Genomic DNA, 17,120 nt, shown 5'->3' on the forward strand with positions numbered 1-17,120 from the left:
CTTACTCAGAGAGGGAATGCGAGAGCATCTGTAATAAAAATTGGCTCTTGCTTTGAAATTTTTGACCATCATTTGTATCATGAACATCAGGATAGTAAACATCTGATTTGTGTCAGCAAAGACATTTGTGAAGAGGTGATAAGAAAATTTCATGGCACTGCTTTAGCTGGTCATTGGGATATAGAAAAAAGTCTGATTGAGAAGTATTATTTTTAGTATAAAATGCCTCTTGTTTGGTTAACTATGTTAAATTTTCAATTGGTTATTAATATTCCTCAAAATCTAAAATGCCTAAAATAAGAAATTTATATTGGAAAATTTATTGTCAGGAATTTATCAATGTATGCTAAGACCTTTTTATTAATAGGTAAATACAGATAAAATCAGAACCTGTTTTTATTTTTTTAAAATGTGGAATTTTATCTGCTATCTAAATATTATAAGTCAAAACTTGACATAGAACGTATTGGTTGTTGTAAATGTTAAGATGATGCTTATTCTTTTGTTGATATGTCTATGTAGATATAATATTGCACCCAACTGAAGAGGGATGAATGTGTATGTCCAAAATGCATATTGGAGTCAATAAAATTGAAATGATACAACGATCACTTTAAAGTTGTTTGTGGTTGTTATTATAAGTTGGTTTTGAGGCATACTTAAATTTTCAATTGGCTATTAATATTATCTTTTCAGAATGTTAAAGTCAGTTTAAAGGGAATTCATTAGGAACATCAAAGCCAATGTACAAAATAGTCATATCCCTCTACATGAGTCTGAATCTACCAAATTACCATTTCAGAAAATTGCCATAGATATTGTTGACCTGTTAGACATTATAGAATATAAGAATAGGTTTGGTTTCTTTTTGTAATAATTGACATATTTACCTGATATGCAGAAGCTACCTCAAGCAAAGGAACCAATTTTATTTCCACCTCATTTTCTGGGTACATAAGAAAAAATGTAACTATTGACAGTCATCCCTATTCCAATGAAATATGCAAGAGAGTAAACAAATCAATAGTTGAAACCATCTCTGAGATAGCTGATCTTAACAGATCAGATTGGAATGATATGGTTTTTCTTTTATAGTTTGCAAATAATGTGTCCTCTCTTTCAACAATTGATGAGCCTTCTGCTTTTCTACTATTTGGATTTCACCTAGGTTTCCTACAGTAGTGAACTTCAACAACCATCCCATTAACCATAATGTCAATGAACACTGTAAATATTTGACGAACAAATTACATCTAATGAGAGAACATCAAAAAGATTTAATGGTGAAGTGAGTAAGAAGAAGAGGGAATATTGGAATAAAAGGAGAAAGCTAAAGAACTTTGTTACAGTGAAAGATTTGGTAACAAAGAAAAGGAAATAAATTAGGAAAGTTTTTGCCTAGATTTAAAAATCATTTGGAATTGTCTATATCCATAATTCTATTACATATAAAATCAATGAATGAAACTTAAAGGATAGAGAAGTTGTTCATATTGACAGGCTGAAACTATTTTATGAAGTGAGTGTGAGTGAAAGATACAGAAAATGGGCCAGAGCACTAAGTATTCAGTGAGATCATGTTGAAGAGATTGATAATATCTTATATACCAAGATGTAAAAATAATTGGAAAGAGTTTGTCATGACATTGAGGAAAATTATTTTCCTCATGAAAACCTATGATGACATTCTAACTCCTAGCAACTGATATGAAAAGCTATAATGACAGACATTACAACTGAAGGAGGCATCAGCTTGGTTTTCATAGATTACACCTTGAAAAATAAAATTTTATATTTGTTTTGATGGAAAGATATGTGGCATGCTAATGTGCAATTTCTATTTCTTTGTCTCTTTTTCTTTGTTTGGGTGGGATTGGTCTGGTTGGATTGGTTGGCATTTGTCTATAATTTAAATTTGAATACACTAAGATAATGAAAGTATGTACATTGTAAGTATGTACATGTAATGAAAGTGTGTCCATTCCACATTGTCCTTTCCTGGACAATGTGGAATGGAGGAATATGTTTTTAAGAACACAAGAAAGAAGAAAGAATATTTTGTTTTTTCTTTTACTAGTCATTAGAAAGGTCAAAGAAAAAGACAAGAAATGAACAATTCAAAAAGGAAGATCTGAAAACAAAAAAAAGAAGAGAAGCACTTTGAAAGGAGCTGAGAAAATGTCCAGATTTGATATACAACATAACTGAAAACATACGTTTGAAAAGGAAGAGATTGATATGTCTATAGAAATAGCCAGTTAATCTTGTAAATGTTGTTTCTTTATCATCTTTGACTAACACTTTTTATTTTTAGGTGTAAGTTATTGTGTAGGCTGGAAAGGAGTCTGTGCTCATCTTGTAACAAAGACTGTCAAGTTCCATACTTTTTGCAAAGAAAATCTGATTAGTTTAATATAAGTTTTTAAATTTATAAAATTCTTTTGGTTATTTTCTATTCTCATTTATTTTGTATTTGAGTTATGGGCATACTAATTGATAGCTAAATGATTATATTGTAGAGTTAAGGTCATAATTATTGACCTCAGTGACATATCCAGGATTTTGAGAATATAGTACTGCTCAAGGCAGATTCAGGAGCCCATAACACATGTCCTCTGTTATTTTTTGGAGAATGTTACTCAGTTACCTTAGTTATCTAATCTTACCAAACTGAAGTCATGCAGTATACATTATTATATTTATTTTTATTTTAAAGTAACAAAACTGATTGCTTTTGTATCAAGGGGATGCTGCAGCCCCATAAGCACCACTCTCTGAATATGCCTGATTGAGGGCATCAAATTTTAAATTAATTGTATGGTCAATCCTACAATTAAAATAAAAATTTTGAACGTATAAATAAACAAATGCTATTATTTATTAAAATGTGTAGCTGCATCTTTTATTTAATTAAAAATTCAAAATGTCTTATTTCCACATACTCATGAAAAATTATTTCTCCAGCCTGTGACTTAAGCTCAAAGGTACAATTTGGCCCAAGTTGGACCACTTTAGTATAGGTTATTGGTTATTATATTTCAGTTTTACAACAGTTTTTATAAAGAGATTAGAAATTAAATATTACAATTCATTTCAATAAAATTACAGGTACAGTAATTAACATCATTTCTATTATTTCTAGTTGGGAAGAGTTGTTGAAACTCATAGCATTATATTTGATTTGGAAAATCTGACTATGAAGCAAGTTGCTTGGAAACCTGGTAAATTTTGTTGAATTTGAATTAAATTAATATATATATATATAAACAAAAAATTTTAATATTCTTTTCTTTTTTCTCTAGCTATTGATATGATAACTCAACTGGTAAAATTATTTGAAGATAACTATCCAGAGAGATTGAAGAAAGCCTATGTTGTAAATGGTAAATTGAGTTATAGGTGCATCAAAATCGTTTTTATTTTCGTTTGATAAATTTTTATTTAAAGCATGTTTATTCAATGATAAAGAAGATGATAATGAAATTTCTTAGAATAGGTATGTTTGTATGAATTATTTTTATTTATATTTTTTCTTTCATTTTACTAAGTACTTTGGATTAATTTTGGAATTTTTGGAGTAAAATTTATTATTTGTCAAAGTAATTTCGTAATTTTATCTAGTATTTTATAACTTTTCTGATTTGCCTGTGATTTAAATTATCATATGAGTGTTTCCAATATTTTTTATTCCATTATTACACAATATATTTCATAATTTTATTTTCTATTATTAAATATAAGGATTTTAAAAAATATTTACAAGTTTACAGTTTTATAAAAATGAATGTGCAATTTTTAACACATTATAGCAAAATTAAAGGTTCAAAAATTATATACTAAAAATTTATTGTTAAAATAAATTTATTAATAAATAATTTTTGAATTTATAAAAATATATATTTTTTTTACACTTTCTCTATCCAAAGGATTAGCTATAAAATAAATATAAAATGTAAATTTATCAATAAATTTTGAATCTCAATTCAAGGCTAATATACACTTATTTTCATACATACTTTATATGAAAAACAAGAAACTGTGAGATTAGAGAAGTCGTGCAAACTGTGGCTGTATGCCATATGTCTGTTTTTGTTCTTTGTACATTTTTCCTTTTGTTCTTTAGAAAGTTCTACAAGGTAGAAAGAACAATCTCCTTAATTCTTCCTTGTTGGGGTTGGGGCTACTTCCTGGAATAACCAGTATAATGAATGAGAGATTATCTGAGGGCATACAAGGTGAAGAAAGATCACTTTTGAGCTAGTGCTTGAAGAGAGAGGATAATAATGAAACAGTAGAGATGTGATATTGTCCAGTATCCGAGTAATGGGTGAAGTCATAACTTTGAGTGAGAATCCTTGAAATTCCTGGACCAAAGTTAGTGTGTGAGACTTTCTTTTCTCTGTAAACTTTCAGATGAGTTTGAGAATTTCAAAACAGCACATCTAACATCCAAAGATTTCACTTGAAAGATGACTTTATTTGCTTAATTTACTTTTACATATACATTTAGGTATGATGTATACTTTCTTTCCCTCCTTACTGATGTTTCTATATAAGACATTAGTTATATTTTAAAACAATAATAGAATCAGTACTTGCAGATTAAAAAGTAATAGTTCCAAACAATTTTTTAAATTCATACACTTCCAGATCATATACTGTAAAAAAACTTGTTAAAAAAACTCACTTATCCATAATGTTAAATATACTCCATGTTAAAACAAAATTCAAATTTAATTTAATATTTAGTTCTGTTCAAAAACATTATAATAAATGTAATTACTTACAATTAATAATTATTATTTCACAAGTAGAAAAATATTTTACATCTAATTACAATGATGCTTCTTCTCTATTATGTCATATCATACTTTATTAATTTGCAAACCTGCAAATAAGCAAATAAAGTTATCATCAAGTGAAACCTTTGGATGTTAGATGCATGCTGTTTTGAAATTCTCAAACTCATCTGAAAGTTTACAGAGAAAAGAAAGAATTTCAGCACCCTCTATTCACATTAGTGTATTAGAGTTGGCATTCAACTTGACCAGTTGCAAGTTTAAATGAGCGACCAACAATTTAGATAAATAAAATAATAAATAAAAACCCCAAGAACCAAGGAGAAGACAGAAGTGTGAATTTTGTGCAAAGATCCACATGGCCATTCACAACAACAAGAATTGAAAGAAGTTTGAGGACCTGGGTGCCTTTGTTCTGTCCTATACCATCTTTACTACTTCTCGTCCCTATCTTCAATTTTCCATATTAGCATAAATTTAGTATTAATGGTTACTTTTAGGAAAATTATTATTGTAATAATTATTCTTGTTTATCGTATTTGATTAGTGTTATTTTTGTTAATTTTGTAATTGTTCTGCCGATGAGGGAGTTTATGATTACTGCCAGAGTAACAGTCCTAGTGTTGGCATCCTTGATTAAACCTGTATATAGTTGTAGTGTTCGTAAAAGTGGTATAGTACGGTCTGTGAATGAAAAGTACAGAAAGGACTCTATGACAATTATAACAATATTCACAGTCACTTTGAACAAAAAGGTTATATAAAGAATCCCAACTGGTTTTGTGATAATTTTCAATCCAGCATAATTTACACAAGAAACTCGGGAAAGCACGATGGTGTCTCTTTCCCGATCGCGTGACAATTCATTTCTAGTAAGCATGTAACTAAACCTAATTTAATTCTAACTTAAATCTAACTTAATACTAAGGAAAATAATGAGGGAGATAGGATAGTGGGAAGGAATAAGAAATGAAGAGTTGATTCACCTGGGGTTTCTATATATCAGGATGATATGCACTTTGGGTAGGACCATGGTTCTGTTATGGTGGCTTCCGTCTTTCGGATTCTCTCTTCTATATCACTTATCAAGGTTCTCTCTTACTTCAAACTATCTAACTTGGTCCCATGCAGGACTATCTTGAACTTCTGTCCTCTCTACCAAAACTTCCTTCAGAGCTCCTTCTCAAATGTCCGACTTCCTCCGTGTCTAGTCCAAAAGTGTTCTATCTCTTGGCTACTATTCCCCCGGCCACACTATCTTCTGTTATCTTTCCCGATTCTTAGAACGGCTAATCCTACCCAAAGGTGATAACGGTCGTTGGAAAGTTTTAGGAAAAGAGAAAACAAAGAAAAGGCTAAGACTAACTAAAATTAATAAATACAAATATACAATACTATGGCTGACGGCCACATAGTTGCATCACGCATAAATAAATAAGTTTTTTAACATCTACTACATATTTAGTTTGTTGGGTGTTTGCCTTAGTGGGATAACAAAAACCTTTCATATATCTCACAAAACTAATGAGTTGTGTATTTAGCAGTATAAATTTTATGTATGATAAAATGATGTCCGAAATGGAGAATTATGTTCATTTTCATTGAACGTCAACATACAAAACTTTTCCTTTTGGATTTTACTTGTTTAATGGAGCTTGTTTGTTCAAATTCTGAGGGCAAAGATAAATTTGAGGAACAAGTTCACCTTGATATGATCTTGAAAATGTACTCTAAATAAATAAACATATTACCCTTCTGCCTTCAAAACAAACAAATTACAGTAGAGACTTGTTAATCGAAACTCTGGTAATCGGAACGATTTTCAGTCGGACTGTGTCGTGCTGAAATCGAACGTTTTTGATACTAAATTTACTTCTAAAGTATAATTTTCATGTTTTTTATATTCTTCAATATATTTATTTTGTTTGTACAAAATAAAGAAATAATTTTTAACGATACGATAGCCTCGATTATTATTATAAAAATTTTCGTTAGGCTTAAAATCGACGAAAATTCAACACGAAGCGACACGCAACAGAGAAAAATTTGAACATCGGACAGGTTAATGTATTTTTTCGTACATAATCGGTAATCGGAACAAATCACTAATCTGAACGACCCCAGTCCCCAATTGATTCCGATTTTCGGTTCTCTACTGTATATGTTAAACATTTTCCTCTGCAATGTTTTATTTTGGAGATATTTCACTTTTTCAGGCTAAATGTCTCGTCCTATATATTGTTTGTCAATTTAATGTTACTGTTGAAGATTTTAAATAATAATAATGCAATAAATTTTTTTTTTATAAGTTGCTTATGTCAGGAAACAGACACAAGAACTGAGAAATAACATCTATCCATTACAAACAAATATGGTACAATGATGATGATAAAAAAAAAAAAAAGACAAAATCTGAAAATGTAAGTGATGACATCTGGAGGATATACTAATTACACAATCTATACAATTATCATCTATACAAAAAAAATTCCAGTTACATCAACTCTCATTCAGAAATGTAATTGAAAACTAGAAAGATTAAGTTTTTGATTTGTTTTACAATTACTTTTTGTAAAACAAGTCAAAATCATTAATTTGAAAGAAAAATTACCTGAAAAATAAAGACTGTTGTTTTCTGATTAGTTTTTCTTAAATTTTGCTGAACCAGGTCACCAGTATAATAAGTCCTGTTAATAAATAAGTCCTTGTAGACATTTTACATACTAATCTATCATATGACCATATATAATTTGTGCCTTACATCTTTTCCTGCCTCCCTTCACTACGTGGTGGGTCTGACTCGGTGGAGAGGTGTTGCGTAAATCTGGGTGTGTAACCTAGGGTGGGAGATTTATTGGAGGGTGATGTCTCTGGGAGAAGTTAGAATGGAAGTGGAGAGAGAAGGAAGAATCAGTAGGGAAGAGTGTGGTGTGTGAAAGTGTGTGAAAAAAATAGTCAGGAAGCCGGAAAGTAAAGACTGTGCAACCAGGTCAGCAGGAAGATTTTGTTTTCAAACTGTTTCCTGTCCTATAAGAAGTAAAAGAAGAGGTATACTTTAAACTCATTGTTGGTACATTTTATGTCTGCATGTTACAGGAATTCTGTAGCATTTTATTGTCGGGAGAATTGTGTGTTAAAGCCATTCGGTAGATTGGATTGTCGGGCTCCGTACGTTCCTGTGTTTTTCCCTGGATGTATTGTATGTTCCAAGAAAATTAAAGAAAATTAATCTTGTTAATTTGGATAGTTGTCTTTGTCTAGTCCCTATTGAGATAAATGGATTCCCCTTTCTAAGCATCTGCTCTATCAAGCATGCTTGTTATCAATTTGTCCCATCAAAGAAATCACTAAAGTTCTCCATGTCAACTCGTTCATAGTTTATATAATCTCACAAATTCATTGTTTATATGAACAATCAGTTTATATTTACAAATATTTTATATGAGATAAATTTTAATATTTATCTTAAATACATCTTTGTTTTTATTTATTTGTAGTTCCAAAGTTTTTTCCAGTTGCATATGCTTTAGTGAAACCTGTGTTAAGTGATGAAACTGCAAAAAAAATTCATGTGTACATGAAAGGTAGAACATTTACTCAATATTTTTTTTCTCATATTTGTTTTGAAAATTATAAAATTTGATTATTATATCAGAAACTTGGAAGCCAGCATTATTAGAAGATATAGACAGTGATGTTTTACCAGCTTATTGGGGTGGAAGCAGATCAGATGATGATGATGATCCAAAAGTTTCATCTATTGTAAGTGATTATTGGTTTAATAATTTTTGAGAGCAAAAAACAAAAAAAAAATATTTCAATTACATTAAATATTCTAGCAATTTTAATTTCTTTACTCTCCAGTAGTTGAGTGATGAAATGCACAGGTTCTTAGTGACTTACAATATAGTGCTAGATCTAGGTTCTGGTTGATAGACCACAGATATACACACACACACACACACCACACACACACATAATATATATATATATATATATACACACTTACATAAGTATATATTTTGTTACTTAAACTATGTTAGGGCCTGTGTCTTTTGTTTTCTCACTTGTGTGGGTTGCCTTTGTTCTTGGCAGTGATTTGATTATTTTGCATTGATGAATACCATTCTTGAAATTAATCTTATAATACTAATCAATTATATTTTGGGGATGTCCAGTAAATATTCAGACTGATTTTATTATTTTATAAATATTACATACATCATTTTTTAACATAGGAAAAGCACATGGATGAGGCAAAGAATTTTCTATATTCCAGTAGTGTAGAATTCTTTTGGTTGACCAAATCCATTGAAGAATTGCATCAATAACCCTACTGTTGTTCAAAAACTTTTTCATTGAGATTACCTTTTGTTTGATTGCATGAAAGACTATCATTTGGTGAAAAATTGAAACTCTGGGGAGAAGGAACCAATACTTCCATTTTGGCAAGAATCTCCATATTTTCTCAGCTGTATATGGTTTTGCATTATTCTACAATAAGTTGATACCTTTGCTTGACATCATGATATTATTTTATTTATGGCCCTATAAATTTCGCCAGTCAGTAGTTCAGTTTGTATTGAAAGTCCTCTCTTTGTTCATAAATCCACATACATTAACTATTGTAATTCTAGAAGACCAATGCTATGACTTTACCATTGAAGATGTGAATGCAAAACTTTCTGCAGAATGATAGTACTCTTGCCCAGACATCTACATTTGAATGGTACAATCTTTTTTTCAACACTTAAATGTGTGAGAAATTTTCATGTTGCTGGTACTTTCCTTTATGATGTACTTTATTCACTGTTCCTGAGCAGGTATTAGACATCATGTCAGAATGTTTAATAATAAAACAGGAAGTTCATACTTAGTCCAGTATGTGACAGTGATATAAAGCATATAGATATAATGTTTAATTGAGCTATATTACTATAATTATTTGAATCAAACCAGAAATTTACTGGACAACACGTAAAACTATTCATATCATTTTTTTTCAGTTGAGTTTCTTAAATAGATTTAAAATCTAAGGTGCAGAATATTTTCAGTACCAAAAATTTCCTGTAAACATATGCAAAATTCCCCTGAAAATTATTATTGTACACTACCACACAAAATAAAATAATAATTTACAAATGAATTAATAATTACTACTAGGTAGTCTGGAAAATTAAAGTTAAATCATACAAATAATTAAATGAGCATACCATATAATTTGTTGAACTACACTAAATTGATAAATTAACATAAAAATTTTTAAAATTAAAATGTGATTTTCCAAATGAGACACACTTTAATTTAAACCCATGTCATCATAAGGTAGTATATACAGTTATAAACATCATGTAATGCTTAGTAATTTTGAAACCATGTCATTTGTTCTGGCTTCTAACACTATGTAGTGTAACTACTCGACTGTAACTAGGTTGAGTAGTTATACTACATAGTGTTAGAAGACGGATTATGTAATGCATTAATTAATAGAAATAAAACTGAAGTCATAGTCAATGCCTCAAATAATCTATTTTTAGCACAGGTAATAACTAACAGACTTTTTTGATGTCCAAAATCACAAAATTTCTTTAGGATGACTATGATCATGCAATTTTTTCTAAAATAATATTTAAGAAATACACAATTTTTTGCAAAAAGATTTGTCAAAAACTTTTTTGGTTTTGACTGACTTTTCCATCATTAAAATTATTATTATTATTTTTTTTTTTGAAAATATGACCATATTTGTATGATGTAAAATAAAACATATTAAAACTACTCCACAAAAATATGTATAAAGGAAAAATAATACAGTAGAATCTTGTTTCAACAGATTGTGGAACAATGGATTTTTTCTCTAGGTCCCGCTAGATCAGTATAATTTTATCTCTTTTTAGTGGATCTGTAACTCAGAATAATGGATTTTTTCCTAGCTTCATCTCCAGTAAATGTCATATTTTTTTTAACCTTTAATTAATAATTGAATGTTTCTATATACTGAATTTAAAAATATACACTGCACACTGTGCAAACTAGTGCATAATTGTCATGGTTCTCACTGCTAATGTTGCACCCATATGTTACTGCCCTCCTGTGGCACATTGATTAGTGGAGAGAAACTACTTCTGGCTTATTACTCCCAAATATGCATGTGTGCAACATAAGTGGGTTGCACCTTTGTTGCAGATACATTTTCAGGAATATCACACATTGAAATCGTGCTCTCACAACAGTAACATTTTGTACTGATGATGCCACTAAAAGAAGCCCAGAAAATTGCATTATCAAAGCATCTTCAAAGTAAATCAAGATGGACAAGTTTTTTAACATATCATGAAGTGCTAATGATCATATGGACTTCTTTGCTTTTTGGCTTACAATCAGTGGTGATATTCAGCAGGTTCGCACAGGTTCAGCCAAACCCATTGGTAAAATTTTCAGTTTCCCAAACCTTGTTAAACACACGTAACATTTCTCAGTGGTTTTGTTTCTTTTAAAAAATATATTAAAGTATACGTATTATACTCTGTAACACTACTAAACTAGAGCCTTATACCCCCGTTCTCACCAAGCATTTCAATCTAGATTGTGAGTAAGGTCGGGGACTATGCCTTGGTTCAATCTCTCTCGACCGTTTCAATCTCGACTAAAACGAGATTTAATCGTGATTGATTCAAGAGAGTTCTTGAAACTAGATCCAGTCATAAGAGAGATCCCACAATCTCACGCGTGCGAGATAATACAAGATAGCTGTGGAACACGTGTCAGGCTATGGACAGCGAAATAAAAAGGATATTGTATTTCGAGAGATGATGACATCTGTCTATTATCAGCAGTGCCATTCGGGGTGAAAAATTTCTCTGCCTAAAAGAAAAAAAAAATGGTGGACAGCACTAATATACTATTGTTACCTGGTCTTCGCCCAGGGCCCCTTATGTTCCAAATATGCCACTGATTATTATATATATCACAAGAAAAGGTATTGTATTTATTTCTAGCCAAAACTTCCATTTTGTTTGTCAGTGATTGTTAGGGAAAAATTTTCTGCTAGCGAACCCTTTGTTAAATATTTCGAATATCACCACTGCTTACAATGTATGGTCTTGTAATATATGTCTTTATGCAAAACAAAGGGTAGAAATCTCAAGAGACTGAATAATTTCAAGTACAGGTGTTATTTATGTAGGGGTTTAAAAAAACAAATTTTTTCAAATAATGGATATTTTCCTGGGATTGCAAGAACTCTGTTGTTTGTGATATAATGGACCCCGAGCAATCTCTTAAAACGAGATTCTACTGTATTTATAGAATGATGATAAAATTTCTATTTGACAATTAAGAAAAAGTTTTTAAATACAGATTCTTCATATGCAAATTTTCCTTATGAAGAATGATTGAATATTTTGTTTTAATTCAAGTCAACATGAAATGTCACCCATTAAAGTGTCAAATTTTAGATGAAATTGTGGTTTGATAAGTGAGACTGACCTGTTCCTAATGTAACAATGATGTAACAAATGACTGAACTGATTAGAAACAAGGTAAACAACATTCCAGTTTCACTTTTAAAACACATGGTTTCCCTGCATTTTAGTTAATTTTCCTTATTAATGTCTACAGGCTTAACTAACATGCTACTCCATTTTATTGTAACATTTTTGCAGCTCTTACTATATTTTTTCTACTAAAATTTCTTTGGGACTGCTTTAATTTTTCCCAAACCTTGTTTATGTGATTAGACATATTCTGTATCTGTGATATATGATAAAATTTGTTTTAAATCTTGTGAAAATAATTAAATTTTGTTTGAAAGGTTTATTGAAACTCCATTAGTTTAATTTCAGAATAATAATAATAATGTTTGTTTATATTACTATAATCAGATCTGTCAAGGTGGTGCAGTTCCTTGTTCCTCATATACAGCACCTAGTCGTCGTCTTTCCATTGATCAGAATATGACATCAGCTGTAGTTGAGAAAAAAACAGAACTGCCAATAGAATTTCAAGTAACAGAACCTGGTTCAGTTCTTCAATGGGAATTTCAGACCGAAGATTACGATATTGGATTTGGAGTATATTGTAAATCTGAAAATGGAGAACAGAAAGAACTCATTCCCATTCAACGTGTAAATTGCCACTTAGTCCCCGAAGATGGTATGGTTGTATGCGATACAGCAGGAACATGTAAGTTTTATCCCTTTATTTCAGTTATGATATTTATATTTTATTGTATTTAACAGGTTATATTTGTCATTAGATATTTTGAAATTCGATAACTCATTCAGCTGGTGTCGTCGAAAGAGGCTCATGTATCGAGTTGAGGTTATGCCACCTACTAAAAAAGAAGAAATGAAAGAGATAACCCAAAATAGTGAAAATATTCCAGTATAATTAGTCCAGACTTAAAGGATGCAAATTTGCCACTTTATAAATTGCATCCAATTTCATTAATGTGCCCTAATTAATTGTTCTAATCTTACTCTATACAAGTTAATTTGAATATTTAAATCCAAAATTTTGTCAAATTGGCATTGAGAGAAATTTCATTATGTAATTATATGTGCTATAAGGAGTGAGATTGTTTATAAATTTAAACTATTTCTTTCTATCAAAGATATAATATGACGGTAAAATCATATACATATATATATACATATATTTTTATTAAGAATTTTTAATTATTTCCCTTCAAAAATATGCATCCAAATGATTATGAATTTAGCCATTTAACAAAATGGCAAATATGCAGTAAAATTCCATATCATTAGCATCTATCTAATTGTTGAATGTTTTATCAATTATCCATAAAATGTTCTTAATAGTTGTAAAAATTTTATTATTCCTTCCTAAATAAATAATTATAAACAAGTTATAGAATATTAAAATCCACGTAGAAAATGCATTAACCCCTCAATGCATTTTGTTCCAAAAATCAATACACTTTGATATTACTTTATAGTGATTTGAGAAGAAATGAAAAATATTTTATCTTAATAGTTTACAAAATGTTATTATAGACTATTTATAAATATTTTTAATTAATATATTGGCATATTTAAATGATGACTGGCCAAATTTAATACGTAAGAAGAAAAACTGCAGTTACTATGTTAAATTCATATAGTGAATTTCAAATATTAAAATGGTTAGATAAACTCACATGCTTGAGGGGTTAAAACTCACTTCTAAAGCATTTGTTGTTGTTCAATGTATTCAAATGCACAAGAATCATAAGTTTTGACAACACAACTGATTAATCCAAGTTAAATTAAACAATAAACTAAATCATAATAGTTATTTATAAAAAACTTATCTTCTATACCTCTCTTTATAGATCAGGTAATGTTATTTAACTTAGATTTAAAGTAATGTGATTAGATTTTCCTTAGTGTATCTTGTGTTGTTTTTTTTTTTATATATATTTGAAACAAAAATTCTGAATAAATTGGCATTGGAGGTGTTTTTACACACATATGTAAATATATACATAACAGACTGAATCAGATGATATTAAATTATGAAGAAAGATCCATAAAATTTATTCGTATAGTGTTGAAAAATTCTTTTTAAAAAATTTCAAGGATTGTAAATAATAAATGATTAAGAGAATTCTTAAATATTGTTGTAAAAATTTTCTCTCTTAAAAATCGCAAGTTATGTATTAACCCAATGTGAAAGAAAACTGAAATTAAGTTATGTATCAATGGATTTACTTATATTCTATAAAATCATAATGAATACTGTAAAAGAAATTAATATAAACTATTTTTGGAAAACCATGTTTGAAATTGGAGTGTAAGCAAAGTTCAAATCAGCAATTCAAAAAATAAGACTATCACAGAAATACATTTCTACAGTAAATGTATTTTTAAACTTAAACTATTAAATCATTGATTGGAATAAACATAAAAACGATAAAGAATCGCACATTGAATTTTATCAAAAATATTAAAATAAAGAAATGTATATATTCATAATGAAAAGAAAGATAAATACCATATTTTCTTGATCTTAAGATGGGCCATAAGTTTTAAATTAAATTGTAAGATATTTTTATATAGAGAAATTTTCAAATAAGTTTTGTTAAATAAAAAGTTAGAAAAAAAAATTAATTCAAATGCTATGAAATAAATATTTGGCACCTATTTTCATGCTCTTCTGTATATACAACTTTTCTTTTAAATGCTGCATCATAATGTCATATTTAAAGCATTTTAATTATATTAGAAAGGACTTGTTAACTTGTGTCGTTTGAAATGAGCAGCGTAGCTGAAACTGATATTCAGCTAGATAAACTGGTATTCTGATATTGGTGCATAATACATTGTGATCAGCTGTCAAATTTCAAGACAAAAACAACGATCAGAAGTTATTAAGATGCTTCTCTTGTTTTCAACAAGCTGAAACAGGCAAAAAGTGTTTCAGAATCAAGGAAATATGGTATTACCTGTCTAATTTCTGTTTTATATTTACTACAAAACAGAAATTAGATAGATTTATTAGAGTTCACGTTTCATGTTTGATCAAATTTTTTAATCCTCATTTAATCTAAATGCTAAAAATTAAATACACAAAAATATAATTGATTTATTTAATGGAAAAACTCAATCAGTTTGAGAAATAAAAGACTATACATTGACAAATACAGATTATTATTTTGATTAGAAAAATAATAATAATTTAAAAATAAATATTGATAATGAAAGTGTTCTTTTAAAATATTCCTTGTATAATTTCATAGTATCATTCCTATAACTCATTCATATTAGTTAATCCCAGTATAAAGCTGGTAAAGCTAAATTGGCTATACTTGTTTACATGAGCTGATGTCTCATGTAAACAATTCAGTATTCCTATTCCTTAGCAAATCCCATTAAGTGAAAATAATTTTGGTGTCAGAATCTTAAAAAATATATATTTAATATCAAGATAGTGTAGCTTGTAACTGTTAGGTAAATAATACCAGTTGTTAGTTATAGAATTGTAGTAGTAGAATAATAATTAGTTATCTTTTTAGTATCAAGTATTTAAATTTCAATATTGTCAAAATGTTCAAATTCGTACTAGTGTTTTCTTTATATACAACTTTACTTTATTTAAAAAGAATTCTCTCTCTTATACTTCTGTTATCCTATTTGAAATTTAAAAAAAAAATTTTTTGGATATGAATATGGATTTTATTTTGTGTACAGAAAAGTGAATTTATATAAATGTTACTACATAATTGCCAATTTTTAAGAACTTCATATCTAATCAATTTCAACAAATTAAAAATAAAGGCATGCTTAAGCGATTAATAAGCAAGCCATTGCTGCAATCTTTGATGACTGCACCATTGGCTTGTTTGCTTAAACCCATCCAGGAATCTTGTGATTAGGGATGACTTAATCAAATGATCAATAATGTAAAAAGGATTTGAAAAAGTTAAATGCCTTTAATAATATCTTTGCTATACTGTTATATAAACTATTAAAGATTAAAGAGATATTTAAAAAATATTAGCATTCAATATCATTATTATGGTATTACTTTAAAATTTCATACAAAAAGATATATATATGTTTGATAGGCATGTTGCATTTGTTTAAAAAAAATATTTATGAAAAGAAGTTAATAAAAATAGAAAATGTTCAGGAATAAAATATTTTTGGCTCAGTAAATAAATGCTTTGATTAAAAATTAATTTATAATTTAAAAATTGAACTAATAAGTTATGTTTGAAATAGTTTTCTATTAGATGAAAATGTATAACCATCTCTTTTATCAATATACATTTCATAAATTCTAAATTATTTGCTTGTATGTTAAGCAAAATTTGCAAATTTGTATTCCTGTTCTGGGACATTTTTTCCAAACTTCTAAATTATTAATGGAGAGGTTGTGGCCGACATTTTCATCTCGAAAACGTGCAAGTCGGATGTTCGGCGTCGCCTTCCTGTAAGCCTAGAAGTTTGACAATGGCATTTGGAACATCAATGGAATCATGCTCGACGTTCCAAATGCCATCATCAAACTTCTAGGCTTACAGGAAAGTGGCACCGAACCTGTCTAATTATTTAACAAGTTTATCTTCCACAACAAAAAAGCAGAGAAGGTTACATGTAAATTATTTAATTATAAAATGAATAGGAAATTAGAATTATTTACTCTGCTGCACATAGATTATTTAGAAGTAATTGAAATAACTTAAGTTTAAGTTCTACTAGAAGAAATTATCATCAGATTTATTACATAGTATTTAAACTTCTGATTCATAAAGATAAATATTGTAGTTGTTCTGATGATAAAAATTTACATATAATAATAGATATTTTATTTCCA

At 28.9% G+C, this 17,120-nt stretch overlaps 1 protein-coding gene across 1 annotated transcript in view; it reads left to right on the forward strand.

Moving 5' to 3' along the window:
* LOC136986726 (SEC14-like protein 2) overlaps positions 1-14,301 on the forward strand; it is a 51,322-nt gene extending 37,021 nt beyond the window's left edge. The window contains exons 7-12 of the mRNA XM_067284315.1: positions 3,143-3,221; positions 3,303-3,383; positions 8,297-8,383; positions 8,455-8,561; positions 12,683-12,983; positions 13,057-14,301. Of these exons, the coding sequence (XP_067140416.1) occupies positions 3,143-3,221; positions 3,303-3,383; positions 8,297-8,383; positions 8,455-8,561; positions 12,683-12,983; positions 13,057-13,190 (789 nt within the window). The 3' untranslated portion in view covers positions 13,191-14,301. The remainder of the gene's footprint in view (positions 1-3,142; positions 3,222-3,302; positions 3,384-8,296; positions 8,384-8,454; positions 8,562-12,682; positions 12,984-13,056) is intronic.
* The last annotated feature ends 2,819 nt before the right edge of the window (positions 14,302-17,120 follow it).

This window comes from Centruroides vittatus, unplaced genomic scaffold (assembly GCF_030686945.1).
Source record: "Centruroides vittatus isolate TY-2023 unplaced genomic scaffold, ASM3068694v2 scaffold_1167, whole genome shotgun sequence".
Taxonomy (NCBI): domain Eukaryota; kingdom Metazoa; phylum Arthropoda; class Arachnida; order Scorpiones; family Buthidae; genus Centruroides; species Centruroides vittatus.